Source organism: Falco cherrug, chromosome 4 (assembly GCF_023634085.1).
Source record: "Falco cherrug isolate bFalChe1 chromosome 4, bFalChe1.pri, whole genome shotgun sequence".
Taxonomy (NCBI): Eukaryota; Metazoa; Chordata; class Aves; order Falconiformes; family Falconidae; genus Falco; species Falco cherrug.
Genome location: NC_073700.1, coordinates 19,303,691 through 19,324,768, shown reverse-complemented (window position 1 = coordinate 19,324,768; position 21,078 = coordinate 19,303,691). Strand labels below are relative to the sequence as shown.

Genomic DNA, 21,078 nt, shown 5'->3' with positions numbered 1-21,078 from the left:
CTCGAGCTGTTCATGTGAAGCTGGCTGATTCACAGTTAATTGTGACATGGTGTAATTTAGTAAATGAGCAGCTGAACATCTGTACGCCTTCCCCCATGGTAGATCAAAGCCTTACCTTACACAAGGCTTTTAATTTCCACTAGTGAATCCTGTTTCTTTTACTGAACTCATGGATGGCGGGGATGGTGCTGCTGGCCGCCCGACTGACCTAGGGATGGGGTGTCAGTGGGAGGAGATGGTGTTTCGGTGTCAGCTGAGGACCGTCAAAGCATGTTCCTGGAGAAATTTGGGAGCGGTGGTGGGATGTGGAGCCTGAGGCGCTTTCCCCAGCCAGGGCACTTGCTCCAAAGATACTGGGACTAAAAGAGACCACCTGTGAGTTGGGCAGTGGTCTCACGGGAAAGCCGTCATGGTCCTCATGGCTGATAACAGCAGCACCGGGAATGCCAGGCTGCTGTGTTGCTTTTGCACCTGTGCTGGGGCTAAGAAGCAGCTTTGCTCATTTCGTTTTCAAAGGGTAAAATCCTGTCGCTGCAGCATTGCCTTGTCATGAGATGCTTCCAAACATTGGTTGGTTTTGTTTTTTTTTTTTTTTTTGTAAATACACAGAGTAGTGCTCTGAAGTTAGTCCTGAGCTTGCTTTGGGGAACTGCTTGCAACAAATAGGTAAAATGTTTACTTATAAACCGTGTGTGTATGGGTAGTGTGTCTGCTGGGGAATTTAGGACTAGGTCTTGTGATGTGATCACTTAAAGCTGATTTTTACCATTAACTCCACTACCTATAAAAGCAGAAATATATTTTATAAATCTGTGTTGTGTTTAATTTACATGTCCTTTCATGGCTGGGCCAAGTTCTTTAAGGGCATTTATTCTGCTTCATATAAATAATTGATCAGCCAAGTTAATTTACTTCTGCCTGACTTGGTCAACCTTAATTAACTGCCCTGGAATAAAGACTGAACTTTTTGTTAGCTTAAAATCTTTCACAAATGTGACAAAGAAGGGATGTATTATGACAACATTTTTGCTCTAGCGCTGATCCCAGGGGACAGAAATGTTGAATGATCTTGATGTGTGTATATATATTTGTAAACACCTCCAAGTACTAATAGCCAAAATAAAAGCATCAGCCTTGGAAGTAACTTTGAAACACGCAAGCTACATTCTGAATCTGTAGTCCAGGTTGAGTCTGGAAGCATATTAAAACAGAGATTTTAAGGCCCAGAAGACCCTGGGGATAGTTTTTTAAAGGTGATGAGATGCTTAAAGTTGTAGATTGGTGCTTATTCAGGAGTCTTAAAAATGTCTCGCCAGATGCCTCCGTGTATGGCGAGGCATCTAAATACATCTAAATATCAGTCCCTTAGTCTTTCACACTTTCAGTGGGTCCTTATTCTGATGGGTGCTTCAGTCAGTAAATCCTCCCTCATGCTGACATTAAACAATGCTGCTTAGTCTTTAGAAACTGTACTAGTAGAAGAATTGCAGAAATTGCACACTTCAGCGCCCACCTCCTGCCTACTAATCTCCATGCTTAACCTTGCTCATCTAAATAGTCCAGTGGAGCTAAGACAGACACGTGTATCTGCAGCATCTGGTCTTTGTGACTTTTTTTTTTTTTTTTTTCTTCTTAAATGAGTTAGCACGGAACCTTTTCAAAATTAGGATTCCTTCAGCTTCTGTCTTTTATTTCAAAACACCAACACTGGGATCCTCAGAAAGATCAATTTGATTCAGCCAAAGTTCATATCCGACCTATGTTTTTTCGATTTTAACCATGCCCTTAAGAAATTAGCTGTCCCCTACTTCTGTCCAAGTCATCTGGAAGATGATTAGCTGTTTTCCTCCTGTTGACAGAGTGCCTTGCTTTCATTTCACTCCACTGAAATTTTGCTCCATTACCTTGAGCATAAGATACTCACCAAGGAGATGGGCCAAACTGTACGGCTTGGGCTTTGTATTTGGCTGTGCATCAAAGTTAGGAAAGCTTTTGTGCAGGCTAAGATGGGAATCTTCAGAAATTATTCATCGTTGTGAGATTTTTAAACCAAGCTGACATTAAATCGTAAAAGAACAGCTCTTTAATTATGTGCTCCTTGATTTTAGGATAAAATTTTACAAGTTGTTGTTCATACTGCGACTTAGCTTTGGTCCCTTCATATGGGAAAAACAGCTTGTGTCACCTTCAGTAATCTTTAAGAGTCATTCTGTACCTCTCGTAACGTGAAATATTGTACATTTTTTATTAAAAAAAAGATACTCGGGCAAGAACCCACCTATTTTAAGTTGGAAAAATCTGTTTTCCTTTGCAGAATTGATATGAGAATCATTCTGCTTTGTAGAACACGTGAGATGGACGTGCTCTTTTGCCAATAATTTCCTAAGTCAGAACATGGTCTCTTGTACGTCATGAAAGCTTTCGTGGAGTACTGTATTTCCTATCACAAATCATTATGCATAACAGCTTCTTCAGCACTATTTCGGTTACTTGGGGTTGTCTTCAGGCCGGAATCACAGTTTGTGGTACTTGACCTGAAGCTTCAGTTCAGTTCCCACAGAACCTAATCATGTTGCATAAAGTCAACCTTGCTTTGCTTTTTTCTTTCATGATTTTGAATGACAGACTTCACTAATAGGCTTCTGTAAGGCCTGCTCCTCTGTGCTGAGGAGAGACAATTATCTCAGCCATCCTCAGTGTACCATCACCTCAGCTCATTTAGGTGTGCTCAAAAAGACAAATAATAATCATTCTTGCAGAAAGCTCTCACAGGTTGATTTTCATGACATGACGCTTAATGATCAAACCAAACTGTGATTATTTATGTCAACTCACATTTGACTACAGTGAAGAAATAAACAGTTTTATCTTTTCTCCCTTGAAAATCCTGTTTTCTATTGGAGGTATTCCAGCAAAGTGGATTCGTTTTGTCTTGTCCAGTTGAAGTTATATTGAAGTTGACTGTTTGTGAATGGGTGTTTTTAAAGCAAAATTTGCTCAAAGATGTTCCCTCCTGCTTTTAAAATGATTTTTGAAAGTCTAAACATCATAATTTTCTTTTTACTCTTTTGATGTTCTCTTTGCAAACTTCATTTCCAGCTCAATTTCCTTGATAGCTGCTGCTGATTCTGCTGGATACAATAGGTAGGGTGGGCACAGCCAGCGGAGGGGCAGCGGCCAGCCCAGTGCTGCTCAGGTGGTAACTGGCTGGGGTGCTTTGAAAGGTAAAAAAGAGCATGAAATTTGTCATGGGAAAGATTCTCAAGAGCTGTGATCTTTTTGTGACCAAATACTATAAATAATCCATCTTTTTCTCAGTCCTATAGGTTGGAAAAATTGTAGTAATTTCTGCTGTTGTTTCTTTCCAGGAGCATTTTGGAATCCTAGAGACAATAAATAATTTCTTGACCAGTTTGGTTGTGAATTATTTTCTGTGTCCTGGAGATATTTCGCTCGGAAGGGCAAGCCAACAAATTGTGATCAGGCAGTGATAGATCTGCTCCTCAGTGGTGCACATTCTTCTTGCTGCTGTCAGAGGCGTCTCAGAGTATTGGTTGGTGCTTTATCTGACCCTCCTTTAGCAGTTTACCCAGGTTGCATCAGAAGTGTTGGAGAATGAAATGTACTTCTTTACTGTTTCAGCACATCAGTTTTCGCATCTCTTTCCGCCGTGGTGTCTCCTGGAGGCATCTTCCACACCAGTTCTTTAGTATGTTCTTCCTCCATTGGGCATGGTCTGTGTGGTGGTGATGTGCCAGCCATCACTTGCTGTCGTGCATCACAACAAAGACACGAGTCTCTGGGTTCAACCTGCTAACCCAGTCTTACATGGTGGCGATCTTCTGCTGACATAGATTAAATGTAATGCTCCATTTCCTCCAGTTGAGGCTTGACCACAAATTTGGATGGAAGCAGAAAACAATTACATCTCTTGTGATTTATCTCTGGTTAAAAGAGGTATGTCCTTTTTAACAGTGTAGCGTGTAAAAATTGCACGGTATAGCTTTGAGTAACTTGTGAGCTGTCTGGAGAATCTCGCTCCTGTCTCGTCTTGTGAAGCAACCTGTGCCATGCAGTTGCTGCCTGGTGTGTAATCCAGCCTTCCTTGTTAGATGTAAACACATATTTAGACTTTATCATGCTTGTGGGCTTTCCTTCTAGTGCCGAAAATGAAAAACACACCATGCTCAGTGTGTGTCAGAGCGGGATCATGTTAAAACCCAAAAGCATTTGCTAGTGGCATTGGGAAAGCTGTAGGTTTGTTTAGATCTCTGGAGCTTTTACAAGGGAGTTGACAGAAGCTTTATAATGAGCCCCCGAGCCCTTTTGTCCCCTTGCATAATTCGAAGATTTCACAAAACAGATTGAGAGAAGTTTCCATGGACCAGCTGAAATTTATTTAAATGTAATCAGAACATTTGAATCTGTCCTAGCACCGGCCCTGTGCTTGGGCGGCCGTCAGCATGAATAGATTCTATCATGATTGGAGTGGGGTCTGGCTAATGAGGGGTTCACTCGCCTGGGATGTGAATCCACGAGGAATGCTACTGCCGGAGCGTGGTGGTGACAAAGCCCTCGTTATTCAGCTGCTTCTCAGTTACGACGTTTTGATTATCAGCACTATGGATCATCATGGTGAACATCTGAAGCTATTGAATGGAGGAGAGGTCTGGTGCTGGTGCGTGGGGCTGGAGCGTACCTCTACGCGGAGCCGGGTGCTGAGCGGCACCGGGGGCTGGGCTGGGTGACACACGGGCAGCCGGGCTGGAGGGAGGAATTGCTGTCTCCAGCCGGTACCTTCAGTACCTGTGGAGTTCCCAGGGAAAGGTTTTTCCTCTGGTATTTTTCTGTTGAAATGCACTTTCTCTTGTCCTTTCTGATTGATATTTTCCCTTATATGTTGAAAGGGGTTTTTCTTCTTCCTTTTGATTCGAGGTAGTTACTGCATTGAAACAGGGTCTTCCTTAAATGTAAAGCATCTTAATTTCAAGGTGAATTACCCTGCGCAGAGGCATTTGGCTCCTGAGTGCATGTGGTGAGTTAGCACGGAGTAGGTGATGTGCTTGGAGCATGCAGCTTGGCTTACCGTACCCCACCTGCCCCCAGGTGAGGATGAGAGAAGCAGCGCAGAGGGAGGGAGAGATGAGCTGGCAGACGCACAACAGGTTAATAACACTGAAATCCTGCAAGTGGGGGCCTTGCAGGTGGAAATACCTATAAAACAGCTCATCAGAATATCTCAAAGGTAGCAGTTCATGGCTAGAAACTGGCTGTGCTTTGTCTGGGGGGGTCTTGTGCTGACCGTTAGTTCCCAAAGGCGTGTGAATCCCAGCAGTTCTGGAGTAAGCAAGCAGGCACTCATCCTCGTCTTCCTCGTGGGGCCCGTGACCCACGCATACAGTTGATGAGTCCAGTGTTGTAAAGCACCCAGGGACAGACACCCACCAAGAGTCAAGAGGGCTGGCTGTGACTAGCTGTGGCTACTAACATGACGTTTAGCCAAATAACACAGGAAGCTCTTTGCTGCCATGCCGTAGTGCGTCCACAGCCAGACAGAATTCCATAGCTAAGAAATTTGCCAAAAAAGACTAATTCCATGAGCAGCTGAAGCAGTTTGCCCCAAACAAACACTGATGGTGTCCAGCATACTTCAGACTCAACCTAAATTGCTTCAGCGTAATAAAAGGTGCTAATTTGGCAATATCGTGGTATGAATGGAAACCAAAATAGTGAATGCGGGGTTTCACCTACCTGCCCCTACACAGTGCATATAAAGTTTTTGATATTGTCCTTCGTATGTTGCAGAGTGACTCATCAGTTTCAAACAAAAGCATCCAGATGTAACTAGAGAAATGTAATTACGGATTCTGTGTGTTTGTTCAAAAATATTTCTTTTTCTCTAAGGGAAAAAATATGTTGAGCAAATAATATTATATTTAGAACAGAACTAACTTACTAAAATTATAGCTGTACCAACAGATAAATAAACATAAACTAGTAGCGTGAACCATTAATGAAAGATAAATCGTATGAAGGGAAATGACAAATGTTTACAGTTTTGGCAGGATTTAAAACAGGGCATGTCTCCTTATATACAGCAACTGTTTTAACAGCTGCTTTTTTTTTTTTTCCCCCTCCCCTAAATTATTTCAGGTTTTTGAGTCATGATGCAAGAATCTGGGACTGAGACAAAAAGTAACGGTTCAGCCATTCAGAATGGAGCGAGCGGTGGCAACCATTTACTAGAGTGCAGCCTGCGGGAGGTGAGATCAAACGGCGAGACACCTTCAGTTGAAATTGGGGCTGCAGATTTAGCACATCTTCAGCAACAGCAGGTACTGTAAGACGTATTACAAGTTTCCTACTTACAGAACAAGCGTAAAGCATTTAACAACACCACACCCCCTCCAAGCCTTTCGTATTTGCCAGTCAGAGGATGCTTTTAGGACTTGCCTATGACATTCTGTACATTTTTGTCCGTAGGGGATTGCAATCGTTAATGTAAAGAGAAATGCTGGACTTTTCTTCCAGGGCTCCTTTTTTAATCGTTCCCTGGAAATACCCAAAGATCCGGGCTTGCTTCTGTTGCCTGAATGTGTTGAGTCTGGTGACAGCAATCGGGTCAACCACTGTATACAAATAACTGGTTTCCAAAATGTGTCACTGGGTGGAAAATACACTAACGTTAAGTTTTGGTTTTGCAACAAATTCTAATATAACCTAGCAACCTCTATCAACAGAATGTTTTCTATTAGTGAGAAAGGCTGCAGAGGTATCTGCTGCGGCAAAATGTCAGAATAAATAAATAAGTACATCTTGTGTCAGTACTCCTCAATTCAGAAGAGTTGGAACCAAATTGTGCGTTTTGCCTTTATATTTTAATTAGTGTATTTTTTGGGAAGCGACCAAGTTCACCAGTGTAAATTATCTGCGTAATATGTTTTAGTTTTTTTCTTTTCCCCGATAAAATTTTGAAACCCTCCGAGGAAATTTTACACCAAAGTGCTGGGCATGTATCATTAACGTGTGTGGGAACAAAGGCTGCAGCAGAGCCATGGCGAATACAGTTACGCCTAACCCTCAGTTTCTCTAATGCAATAAGCATTCTTAAAACCTTTTAAATAAGCGATTGGCAGCTGGTTAAGACTCCCCTAAGTGTACGGTGATCTTTTTAGCAGGTTGTTGTGGGGAAGAAAAAAACCTGCACTCAAAAACAAAGCAGACCGAAGGCTTGCGGAGGAGCGGGGGACCCCATTTGCCAAGCTAAGACAGAAAGCTGCCATAATTAAACACGTCAGAAAAATGGATGATACTAAATGCGTAGACTTTGGTTGTTTCAATCATTTTCATCCTACAGGTTTTTACTTGAAGTGAGAATACCATCAGTGAGAAAATCACAGCCATGCTGAATTCATTACTGCAGTAGTCACACAAAACCACGGATAAAATTTCAATAACTGCAGGCCACAGTTGAGTAAACAGTTGCACTGAAACTTAATTCCTGTTGACTTTTCCCTCATTCTTTGCCAGGGGCACATTCTGATTCGTAGTGCAAAGACAACAGGGGTTACAGCTTTGATTAATATAGGACAGTAGAAGAGGAGTGTGGAACAGTAAAATATGTTCAACACAAAGGTCTCGTCTTAAAAAGGCTTCATATCAAAATGAGTTAATTACGCCACATTTTCCATAGGAGTGCTATGGAATTTTCCAGTGCTGCTTTGTGCAGAGAGGAGCAGAGTGAGGGTCATGTGTACACCGTAGACAAGAATTGCTCAGACCTCTGCTCCTCCACTCCTACCACCAGTTAGTAACCTTCGCTGCTGGCGCCTTGTGCAGGGCTCCTCCGTAGCCATCCAGAGGGCTCGTGCCACCTTTGATAATGTCGTGATCTCGCCTGTAATGGGTTGTGTCATTCAGCAGCCGCCCGTTTGGTCAATTAAGGAGTGGCAAGAGGTCATTGCCACGCGGGTCCCCCGGCCCTCCCCACGCGGTGCCCAGCGCAGGCACAAGCGCTGCCAGCCCCGTGGGAGCCAGGCGCAGGGCTGCGGGCAGCATTGCCATGCTTGGGATTGCTTTCACACAGCTGAGATTTGGGTTTATAGTTTATTTATCCCCTGCCAGGACGATAAATGTGGTCAGGGAGTTTGCTTTTCCCAAAGTTCTTAAAAGACCTTTATGTTCTGTGTTTGATTTCTGCTATTTAATTGGTTTTGATGACTAACTTGTCCATGGAGTTTATCTTTATAAAAGCAAGTTGATTGCAAAGTTTAAAACTGTTACTAAAAAAAAAAAAAAAAAAAAAAAAAAAAAAAAAGACCTGATAACAACAAAAGGGTAATCAGAGCTAGCATAAAAATATCAATCTTTGTGTTTGGAAAATATTTTTAAATGCTGAAAAGAAGAAAACCCGTTGTTTTCAGACAGCTAATGCAAGCATTTACAGATACACATACAACATGGAGCATAATGTTTAGATGTTTCTCCGTATACAACATATGCTCCCAGGTCACTTAACAGAATGCGTTCTACAAAATGCTTCTTCAATACAAATGAATGAGTTCTGAATTAAACAGCTATTTCTTAAGAGCATTTCATTGAAATATTTTCATTTTGCCACCTGGCACTTGTTTTGTCTGGGAAAAAAAAATCAGTGGTGGGTAGTGGTGAGCTTTGCTGTTGTGGTTAGTTGTGTATTCCTGTGATAAGCGTGGCACAGTGCTGAAACCTGGACGTACAATGGCTTGTGTAAAGCATCTGTGCTGAATTTTGGTTCCCATTTTTTTGTGAAATTTATGAATTTTTAAGGACTGATAGCTTTGTTAGTATGAGAGAGGAAAACAGAAATGCTTCAAGGTTTTTTTAGGAAGTTTCATGAGTTTACAAATTTGTAAGTGTTTTACTATGGGAAAATATGGAGCACCACAGATGTTCGTATGTTTGAAGGAACTCCGGTGTGAGCACTGTTGCGGTAAGCACAGGGAGGACTTGTAGGATGAGTTTTGTGCTTCCTATGTCATCTTAGGGTGATTCTGCCATGCAAGGAGGCAGAGAGTGATGTGATGGTAAATTATTTTAGCATTAGTAATCTTGTAAAATGTGCTGTTAAGCTGGGAGGAGCAAATGCAGGGGTGAGTTCTGCTGTGTATAATAAAGCCAAATAGCTCCAACTGATGTTTGCATTTGTAATTGTGAACTAAGAAAGCCAAAGCAGTACAAGTGACTCTTCAGGGACAGTGCATCTGTGGAAGGGTTGGATAAAAATGGTGATACATACAGGAGATACCGCCCCCGGAACCAGACTGGAAGGGAAGAAAACCGCTTTCCTGCAGTATTCTGGCACCTGCGGAAGGTGGGAGAGGCTGCCTTCCTGCTGCTGCTGACTCCATGGGTGCCAGTGCTCGACATCTCACAGGAATGACTGTCAGGATGAGGTGGAATGGGCAGGGGTTTGGTGACCTGCTTATAAAACCTGGAGCAGGCATGAAGGTTGCCTGGGTCGTTGGACTTCCTAAATGGCACAGGGTGAGGCAGCGGGGCTCGGGAGCTTGCTCCCAAGCTGCCCACGGAGGCAGAACCAAGGGACAGGGCAGAAAACCTGGGAATGGGGTACCAGGCAGTTTGGCAACATCTCTTGACTTTGAGGCATCACGGAAAAACATCTGGGAAGTGCAAAATAGGTGTCGGGGTGACCCACAAGCTGAAAGTCAGGCTGGGCAAGGGCACCTTGGACTGTAACGTAATGTTGTAACGATGGGGTGACTTTTGCCTACAAGGAGTAATAAATAAAGACTCATGGGGACAAACTGCCTTTTAATGGACATGATCACAGCTTTACTTGCTGGTTTCTGACGACTACTCAAATGGAAGATTTGATGCTTCAGTCCTAGCAAGTTCTTTTTTCCTTTTTTTTTTCCTTATAAAATAAATATTATTTATTGTGTTTTATTTTTATCCTCAGGACTATTCATTTAAGCGTTTTTCACGTTATTAGCAGAGAAACAAGAATATGAATTAAACAAAGAAAACAAATACAAAGTTGAATTCCAATGTATAGCAGCAAGACACCAAATGCTGTGTTGCGTGGTGGCAGAAATACAAACCTCTCCACATCAATAGCAAGATCGGCTTTGATACCGTAACTTCAAGTACTGCCCCACGAGTATAAAACTCGGTATCTTTTGTCTAATCCAGAATGCTTTTGAACTTTTAGGAGGTATGACTTTAATAGTAATTTGTTGACAGATTAGCTGCGGAGATTGCAAAGAGTTTATTTTGCAGAACTGGCAGGCTCGTATCAGTGTTCTCTTAAGGAAAAAAACACACATGGCTGTTTTGCAATTGCTTGCATTTATTGACAACCTGCGCTGAGCAGGCAGAATCAGAATGTTTGTATAATGTAAACCTATAGCTTGTCTGATGGAGTGTAGTGTACTTTTAGCTAGTGCATAGATTGCTTGATAAAAAGGGTTACAAGGTGACTGTGTTTATGACAAACTGGAACAGCAATACAAATGCAACTGGTACATGGAGAAACAAGGAGGAAGCTTGTATAAAGAACTGTAGGGAAGTTTCTTCACTCTTGTCTTTGAGCTGAACTATACTGTAATTATAAAGTGTCATTTCAGTCTTTCTGAAGAGTGTAGATAAATACTGGTTTTGCCATGTGTCCACAAAGTAAAGAAAGGGTTTTTTTTCCTTGAACAAACTGATGGCATTGTATCTTATAGTTTTATTCAAGTGAATGTATACAAATACAAAATACAATTTTGTTCGTGTATAGGAGATAAGAAGAATCTTTGATAGACATAAGAAATTTGGCCTAGGTTCTGGTGTCTGTGCCCAAGTCAATCATTTCTTCACAGTCGGTCTCACTGGCTGCAGTTGGGGTGTTTGCGGTATCGATGTGAAGATGCCACAGTTGGGCCCTTTGGCAGTAGTTGTTTTAAGAAATGTGGAGATGTGAGGTGTTAGGTTCAGGGAGGCGAACTCCAGAGGGGATATGTGATTTCTTCAGATTTTGTTCATTTCCAAAGACAAGGAAAATGTATGAGAAATGGGGAATTTGGTGTATTATTGAGAGACTTCTTTAATTGGGCAGATCAAGAAGAAGATTTGACTAGCAAGAATTCTGAATATATCACAGAGTAAATTAATGACTTTTTTTTTTTTTTTTAATAGTTTGGTAACTTTCCTCTTATTTCGAAAACCTGTAGGGAGAGGTTGCTAACTGCATCAGGAGTTTTATGGTCCCATTGATCATGATTTGGACTTATCTCTTTAGAACAAAACTGCTAAATGAGATCCAAGATAAAGTCTTTGTTTCATATTGACATAACTGGGTTAGACTAAATTTGTTTGTTAGACTTCGAGGGAGCGCCTGTGTTGAGTCATTTTGTCCGAAGAGACATAAAGCCTAATTATTAAACTGCTGTTGCTATTGAAAGAGCCATTTGGAAGTATAGATTAAACTCCATGCAGGCTATTGGATTGTGTCTGATTTTGTATTGTAATACACTGATAATTGATGATTACATCATGGTGAAAAGATCACTGCGTTTGTAGAGCTTGTTGCTGTTTCATCAGAGAATGTGAAAAACAACTTTATTCTCCTGGAAACTTTGTGGTTTTATCGTTCAGACTTTTCCCCCAAGTTCTGCCATCTCCCAACATTGAACGGAAGGTGACATGATGTCTTTTTAGTCATTCAAATCTAATAACTTTTAATCTGAAGGTTAAGTAGTGAGATATAAACTAAGAGATGATAATATCAATTTTATGTTCACTGAAGGGCACAATATACCTCTTTCTAGTAGAGGGAAAATTGTGCGTAAAATGTCTTTTGCTTTTCAATGGAAAAGCTGTGGCTCTGAGAGCTTAGGAATGAAGCAGCGCTGGAAAAATTAAATAAGTTTTAACGTAGGCTGGCTATCTTGCCTGGATTTTAGAATCAATGATTATTTTTTTTCCTTAATAATTCAATTTTTAAATCTCTTGTCAATGAACCATGCTGAGAACATTCATGCAGCATTCTCTATCCTCACTATTACTAATGTCTTTGTTATAACTACTTATTGACATCAACAAGACTTAAATTTTCTCTAACTGTTGAAGGATAAGGGGAAACTACCACTTTGTTGCACTTGCTGTGATTATTGTTTTTTCTTTGCCTTGGTGTTTTTGTGTGTGTGTGGTTTTTTTTTTTAGTGGTTTTTTTTTTGTTTCTAATGTCTTTGATAAATAACTGCATAAATCTGAGTCCTCAAAGCACCTTGACATTGGCACCCAACGTTCGGCAGTTGTGTGTGTGGATACAAGCATGTACGTGCAGAAGCTGGATCATTAGACATGTAATCACCTGGGTTATGTGCACATCCAAATCCAGAAGTCCTCTTTAGGCTATGGATACCTATTTTTGTAGGGTTTGGGGGTTTTGGGTTCTGGGTTGGTGGGTGGGGTTTTTTTGTTGTTTTTTTGGTTTTTTTCTGTGTTTTTTTTCTACAATAGCTGCTTTTACTTTCCGTGGTATATTAAGATCATGCAGTAATCATTTAGGTTTATGTGGACTCTTTGAAGAGATGTAACCTCTGAAATGTTTGCTGGTTTGTTTTTTAGCCTTGCATCTCATGTGAAAATTCAGCAGTGGTATGTTTGTTCCCAGCTGTTTTCGTAGGTGTGTGCACTCTCCCCTTTTATATTTGCTTATGCTTACTCATAAGCAGTAAAGTTACACATTGAGGAGTGCTGTTTAGGGAAGGTCCACAAAGGAATGCTTTAAAGCTATTATCCAGCACTTGTATACACTCCAAAAGATGTTTAGTAGGCATCAGATATAAATTGGAAGTCTATTTCAAATGATTGATGTTATTCAGATTATTAGAGACTGTTCGTCCTCCATTGATCTTTGTACTTCAGGGGTTATCTAGTAAGTGGTGCAGCCAAACCTGGGATACAGCAAACCTGAAGTGGTGGTTTGCCTGTGAAGGTGTAAAGCAGTTTTTAATTCACATGGAACTGTTTCTCATTGTGGCTTTCAGCGTTGCAAGATGCTTAAGCATGTGCCTAAATATAAGTGTGTGACTAGTCTTACTAAGGTCACTGGTACGTCTCATGCCTGTAAAATTAGGAATGTGCTTAAGCACCTTGATGAATTAAGGCTTAAGTAATTTCACAGTAATAAGAAGTTGCATGGATTGCTGATATTTTATAAGTAATTTAACTTTATTTGGAAACGCGCTGCACGTAGGGAGATTGTTTGGCAGTGCCTTAGGAGCAGCACTGGAATTGCAGTGGTTTTCACTAGCATAGCTGTTGCTTTCAGTGGAGTTTTGTCTGACTTAAATACATTTAAATGAGAGCAGAATGAAATGCCGCGGTTTCCTGTGTTATGTTCTTTCTCCTGTGGAGCTCCATCGGGTATCGCAGCAAGTGAGGAGAATATCAACAGTACTGTTGTAATTTATAACAGTAATGTTGTAAATAAAGATTGGGATATAAAGTAAAAATGCAAAAGTCGTGAATATGCTTCATGAGTTTATTTAACTGTATAGCACCCCATTAATTAAAAAAATTAACAGAAGGTATTTTTTGGAGGCTTAGTATAAACAGCAACATTATATAATGACAGTTTTGTAAGATGAGTGTTGCTTGTTTTGTTGCTGTGTTCTGTATTTTGTTAGCCATGCTCCCTACATTTTCAAAACATAAACTGTATTTGCAACCTGTTTTCAATAGTGCAAATCTCTCTCTTTTTTTCCCTATAAAAGCTATATCTTGTGTCTGTAGAGTGTATAGTCAGTGTCATGTCTCAGACATTTCTGAAGCCTGGGGCAAGTGCCAGCTTTATTACAAGTTGGGCTTTTCAATTTATTTTTAATCATATTTCTTCTTTTTCTTTTAAGGGGTTTTCTTTTTTTTTTTTTTTCTTTTTCTTTTTTTTCCTTTCCCAGGCTACTGAAAGTAAAGCTGGCAAAGTAAAGGTGGGAGAGAGTTAGGCTATTTAATCTATCTGGCAACACGTTGCAAAACTCATCAACGCAGTTCTCCCCTTCACCCCCAGCCCTCGCAGGAGAGAGCATGTTCCCAGGCAAACCAAGGAGAAGGATGCAAGAAATGGATATAATTCCTTGTCTTGTGTGTGCTGACCTAATTCTGATTCTCATTTAATGACCATAAAGATTGAAGACTGGGGTTCTAACAGACAGAAACGTCGCTGGGCATGCAGGCACACAGAAGGCGTTTGCATGCCTGGAGATGGGTCATTTTTGCTTGATAGCGCACTGTATTTCCAATTTTGGGTGACCTTTTTTGATCAAGCTTCAAGGCTGAACTAATTTTTATATGCATGTTTGGGGCCTTCTTACCTTACTAGATGAAATAAGCAAGTTCTTGAAAAGGTTTTGTGCTTTTCTAGCAAGAGGCATCGTTATTGAGGGGCACAACACAAATGTTTCAAATTTGGAGATGCAGAGCAGGGTCACAGTTTGCCTTCAGAATCTGAAGTAATCAGGATTTTATTTCAGATAAAACCTCTGGGGCTGATACTTAGAAAACACAACTTTTAACTGGCATTACACAATTTGCTATGGGTTGCTTAGCCAAATATTTGTGTATGGGTCTCTTTTTTTTTTTTTTTTTTAATTATTATTTATTCTTTTGAAAAAAGACTTGCCAAAGTTCAGGTGGGATTTCAGGCTTTAACAAACTCTACCTGGAAATTAAGTGCAGGAAAGAAGGGGCGGGGAGGGGGGGGGGGGAGCGGGGGTATTGTCTACTTGGATTAGAGTGATGACAGGCTAAAGGAATGTGGTTGCTGTTGATGTGCTCAAATCAAGTTTTCCTTAATTTTTTCTTGTTACTATCACTGATACCAAGAAACCTCTGCCAGGAAAGAACTACAACACTTCTGAAATGTTGTAAGACCACTGACTGTCTGACATACATGCTTTTTTACTCCTTTTTTCCAATGATCAGTGGCATACATGCTAAAATAGGGGTAGGGTCCCTAGCTGTTCACAAGGGCTGTGTGGGCAGTGGCTGGATCTTCCCTAGTACCTGGCATCCTTAATCAGCAGCAGACCCACAACACTGAGGGTTTGGGCTCAAGTCAGAGCATTTGTGTTTTTCAACCATCATCATTTTGTATTTTTGTTGCCACATAATTAAGTGAGTCACTGAAGGAAAAAGGTCAGACAGGCACAGGGAAGGAGAAATGGAACTTGTTATGAAGTATTGGGGCCCAGCATCTTGCAGGAAAAGTTAGAAATAAAATGGGGTATGATTCTTCGCATGCATGGGAAAGCATTTGTAGCACTCAGATCTTCAAATCCAGGCTCAACAGTCTCCAGGAGACTTTTTCTGGCTTCTGCTTAAATGAGAAACTTGATCTAAAGATGAGCTTGCCTAGGAAAAGCTCTGGGTTTGGGTAAGTGGCTGTAGTTTATCTTTGCTTTGTTGTATTGCATTATTTGCCCGCTCCTATACCATGTCAATCCTCTTCTTCAAACTCGGGGAAAGATGGACAGGTGTGTGTGGAAATCAACTGTTCTGGATTTTGTTGGAAAGCCTGCAAAGTTCTTGATGAAGAGGCTGATTAAGGCATTGCTCTGTCTGTCATTATTAATTTTATCCTCATTTTAGGGTAAGTGCAGTATTTTTATTTGGTAGCTTGTCTGCCATAGTGGAGTAAAAAAGATTCCCACTGGGAATGTGTCCTGCGCTTGGCATGTACATGTGGAGCGGGTTGGCGTGGGTGGAGGCATCAGATCTGCTGAGCATGCATGCTTGGGAGCTCTTGTTTGTGTGGCAGGGATGCTCTGTGGCTGGAAGAAACCATACGGTCTGCCACCTGGAAAAGCTGGCCGTGGCGCGCTCTTGTAGCTGTAGGTGAAGTGCTTTCTGTAAGGTCGCAGGGAGGGCTCGTTACGGATAAACCTCCCTAATCCTGCGTTTTACTCTCTGGTCATGTATTCAGAGTTCTTCTCTCTGAATAGGTGTGCTGGTTTCTTCACAGCCACCATCCCAGTCGTGGTATTTGAGTGGCAAAAGGTTGTTTTGTTCAGGGAGAACGGTCTACTTCATCGCCTTCCCATAGCTGTGATGCTATATTACAGATCCGAAAGAAAAACCCTCCAAGTCAATAAACAACAAAAAGCAGAACTTATCTTTTATAGTGTTCTTGAAACAAATGTAAGGTTATAACAGTAAAGCAGGTTTTATTAAATCTAGGCATGAATCCATGTTGAAGAAATAATCCACTGCTTCTTTTCAGCTTCTTGTCTTTTTAATTAGCACTGGCAATAGGATTGTTAGCTTTTAAGATATGGTAAATACGAGCCTATTAATATTATTGAATGTAATACTCAACAAGGTACAGGGAATGCTGGTAACTGTAGATATGTTATAGAGGAGCTAAAAGCGGGCTATTTTCGGTTCAACAAGTCGTCTTTACAACTGCCAGGGTGAAGCCCACGATGGCAGCCTGTCTCCCAGTCCCTGGAACACCGTCCCACCAGGCGGTGTGGGACCCCTTGTCCCTTAGTCCACTCTGACGGGGTGGAACTGAGCCCCTTTGCAAACCTGGTGAGTGTTTGGAGTTTAAAATACGTCTGACTACTAATTTTCCTTGAGAAATGATTCACCAGTTCTTCCAATTAATGCTTTTTAAAGTGTTTTACTCTTGGTCCCAGTCTCTTAACTTGGGCAAGGACTGGATTATAAAGGTTTAGCAGTGATTAGCTCTGTTTACAGTATTTTTTTTTCTCAGAAACTTATAGTGTTTGCTTTGCTGAGGGGTTTTATTTTGCAGTTTCTGTTGACCACCTGCTTCTTTTCCTAATTGATTACAAGGACAATTGCTAGGCATAATAAATAAAAGATACGGTCTTCCAAGGTTGTGTCATAGGGACTGTACGTCAAAGATTCATGAACTGCGAGCAAAAATATGTGCCTTTCCCTGGGGGCAGGGAAGCGCGTGCCGTGTTCACGTGTGGGGATCCTCGCAAGGTCACCAAGAGCCCGCAGTGGTGACTTCTGCAGTGCTGGGCACTGTGGCCACGCGCAGAGCAGGGCAGCCCACCAGCCCACGTTTGCTGGGAACTGCTCTCCACTCTTAAGCCTTTTTCTTTGTGGATTTTGGAAAAATAGACTGCTGCCCCCCGGGCCCAAGTCTCTCCATGCAGACCAAAAGCAGGGGTACAGTGTGTTTTTGAGACTCCTGAGTCTGTCTGATATGTGTCTCACCAGTCAGTTGATGGAGGTTTCACTCCTGCCTGGGTACTCCTGATGCTTAACTCTCTGTTAGGAAGCTTCTCCCCAATGTCTGACCAAAATATTTATCCTTCAAGTACAGCCTCTTCCCTCTTGTTGCGTTTGTAACAGGCAGAGAGCAGACTGTCTCCTTTCTCTTTACAGCATCCTTTCTCATACATGAATGCCATTCCCCTGTCTGTACCCTCTATCTTCTCAGAACTTAAGCAGTCTTGGCTCTCTCCTTGTACATCCTATTTTCCAGAGCTGTGGTCGTTCTGGTCACTGTCCTCTGGACTGTCTCCAACCAGTCTGTGTTCGTCTTGAATTGCAGTGTTCTAATGACATGGTCTTCCAGCTGAAGTCAATGGTTTTCCCAGTGTGTAACTTGCAGGCAATGCTCCTGTTTATGCATCTGACTGTGGTACATGTCATTTTTGCAACAGCATGACCCTGTTGACTCATACTCAACTTGCGATCTGCTGTAATCCTTAGGCTTCCCCCCCCCCCCAAGAAGTAGTGTGTAATCTGCTGTCTTCCTTCTGTATTTATGAATTTTGGCTATTCCAGCTGAATTGTGTCATCTTATAGTTTAACCTTAATAAATGCCATCCCCTTTTTACAGACAATTTCTCTGCTTTCTTCTCCAACATCTTTGCAATCACTCCCAATGTAGTGATACTAGTATCATCCCCAGATTCTCTGAGTTGTCTGTTCCTTCATCTGTGGTGGTGTTAAAAAAAGTTTGACTTCTTCAGCATGTTTACTATCTTGTTCCATTCTGAGAGTGACCCATGGATACATACACCCAGTATACAGTAATTTTGTTAAATTTATGTTTTCCTCACTTGCTTATGAAAATATCCCTTGAGATACTATCAGAAGACTTTACAGTCAAGATACAGCTCCTGGTTTTCCTTGTTCAAAGACCTACTGCTGGATACATGCTTTCCCTTTGATTTAAAAAAAAAATTACCTGCATCCCGGACTGACCTGTCATTTGCACTTGACATTTAAAACAGTGTAGACATAGCCATGTCGCCTTCACTGTATAGGACAGAGCAGTGGGAAGAGCAGCCAGCTAGCACCTGGCTTGTTCCAGCCTCTTTACAGCTATTGCACCAATTAACCAAGCTATTGAAAAGTGAGATTGTCAGAATCTTATTAACTATGTAACTCCCCCCAGCCAAACCTCAAACAGCTGTAGGTAAGATGGGTTTGCAGGGGCAAAACTAGCACTCTCAAAAAAATATAAAATGCCAAATCTCAGTTGACTGTTTTTCCTAGTGGAAGGTCAAACTGGATTTACGTAAAAAAAACCACCCGAGCAGGGATGCATCTGGAGACAACTCACAGTGACCTGTAGGGATAGGTTCTTGTTTATCTCATTTAATGTATTGGTTCTTCCAGAAGCACAGTCTTAGCCTGAGGAAGTCTCTTTTCTACTGTTTTCAGGCCAGGATCTGGTCTCAGAAGCCGCTGTCTTTACCCCACATCATGTTCCTCCATGTCCAGTCTTGTATCAGATTGTCCTTGCAGCAAAAAATGAGCAAATGAGGGTGTCTTCCTGTTTAATTGCATATGTCAACGATAAATCTTTTGAGAAGACTCGGGCCACATGTTTCTGACTAGGCTGCATCTCTGCATCCTGATCCCTGTCCTTCATCAGTCCTTAAAATCTGAAGGACAAAACAGAAGGTTTAAATGGGGACATGGGGTGGGGGTATGAGTGTAAAATCTCATTTCATGTTTAATGCACAGAGCCCATTCAGAACCCCCCAATAATAACTGCTGTAGCTGTGCCTCTGTCGTTTGGAGGCCACTGTTCCCGTCTCTGCCAAGTCTCTGTCGTCCACAAGACAAGACATCTGCAGTACATTTGTTTAAAGCAGGGAGATGACAAGCATTGAAACAGATGTTGGAAAACACAGCAGCAAAAGGCCTGTGCTAAGTGAATAGCCCATAGGGTCTGAGCTGTTTGATGGCTGATTACAGTGTGAGCCAACTGTTCGTTCAGAGCAGGCTGAACCCAGGAGATCCCTCTGGTAAGAGCGGTACTTTGCCAACATGTGGTGCTCCCTTTGTCACTGTACCTTTTCAGATGTACCTAGGGGAAAACACAGGCAACAGGATCATCATTCAAAACCCTTTAGATGAGTAACACTTGCTTATCCAGGCTGAATTGATTCCTGGTTATGAGTTGAACCACTGGAAAGCATCAAGAGCGTGTCTCAGCATCCAACAGCCAGTATCACTCATTAGTTTGAATGAAAAGCCTGTATGCAGGCTTTATCAAAGCTACAGAGAGTTTTATCATGATCAACGTAAAACAATATTCTGTCTGAAACCTTCGCACCATATTGCCATATAAAAAGCAGCTAATGTCTAGTGATCCTTGGTATATGAAGCAATTCAGGTTTATCACAAGCTGACATATTATGCTTTGACAGCAAAGAATCCCTTTTGTACCTGATCTCATGTTTCCTAAGACCAGCTTTTCACCTTCTCTCATCTTGTCTTTAGGAGCTGATCCCCTTGTGCTGGGGAGATACAGCTATTGTTAAATGAACTTGTGAAACCTGGGAGTATTTACTCGTTAGTAATCTTGGGAAAGATACAAACTCGCTGAGTAAGGGAGCTGGGCTGGGGCTTGGTTTGTTCAGTCCCGTGGACAGGAGGTGGATGGAAAATTGGCCCCTACCAGAGAAAAAAGTGCTTCCTTATGTTTTCCTGTGTGACGGGCAGGGACAAACCTCGAGGAATGACAGGCATCCAGCAGGTAGGACTGTGTCTGAGCAAAGCCACTGCAACTTTTCAGGAAATCTCCAGCATGCTGTCCTGTAAGGTGATGCTGCTCTTTTTAGTGACGCAGCAGCTACCAGTTGAAGGATTGATCATCTTTCTTGGAGAGGAATGACTTTTTTTTTTTTTTTTTTTTTCTTTCTAGCCCCTTGAAATTTTCCTATTCAGGATCAGCAGAAGAAAGGCTGACCACTGGCTGATGATGCCGCTAAGGCATTAAGGCCAGGGACACACAGGACGAAATGAAGCCCAGAGCTGGGCTGGAGAGAGTATTTGGACATGTTAGAAATATATCCTAGGACCCTCTGCATTGACATTTCTTTAGATTTGTGCTCCAAGCATCTGATTTTGGTACTTGCTGTGTTTCTACCAGTGCTACACCCCGTGCAGCCAGCTGAGGTGGTGATTGCAGTGCAGTCATGTCTAGTTTGCATGCCTGAACATACCTCCCACCGGGGCAGTAAGGGTGCCAAATACCAGGGACACAAGGGCTGCCCCTTTCCTCAGGGTTAAGACGTGGTCAGGCCCTGTACACGGTGCTTTGCCAGAGCAGGAGGGGGTCCTGTGCCTGGGTGCACCTGGGGCTGGCACCAAAGGAGGGATCAGCAGTGCGCCCTTCACGCTCACGTGGGATTGCTGATATTCCTTGTGCACCAAGAGATCGCACCATCCACGGATACCTTGCCTAAGGGAAGGAAGGATGATGTTCTCCAGGCTGTTTGAGCTGCCTGCAGGTGTGCTATCTGCTAATGAAAGACTGTTCAGCACAATCACATTTCAGTCTTATCCTGGTAGAGAGAAGGAAGGGATATGTGCTGCCTCTTCCATTTTTCTCCATCTGATTTTTTCCTTTCTGACGTTATGGGCAGGCAGTAGGTGACAACCTTGGAAATCATTACTAGATTGCCTTGGTCTTTATAGGGACTTGAATCATTTACCAAAAGCGCTTTATGAAACGACTGTCCGAGTGAAAGTCACTGGACTGTGCTTGAGCTGCTTTATATAATTATTGTTTATCCAAAAGGATGA

At 42.0% G+C, this 21,078-nt stretch overlaps 1 protein-coding gene across 16 annotated transcripts in view; it reads left to right on the top strand.

Moving 5' to 3' along the window:
- Positions 1 to 21,078, top strand: part of FOXP1 (forkhead box P1) — a 391,266-nt gene that overhangs the window by 216,624 nt on the left and 153,564 nt on the right. For all 16 annotated transcript variants that reach the window (XM_055707728.1, XM_055707722.1, XM_055707725.1 and 13 more), the window contains one exon: positions 6,154 to 6,335. In XM_055707728.1, coding sequence (XP_055563703.1) covers positions 6,165 to 6,335 — 171 coding nt within the window. In that variant the 5' untranslated portion in view covers positions 6,154 to 6,164. The remainder of the gene's footprint in view (positions 1 to 6,153; positions 6,336 to 21,078) is intronic.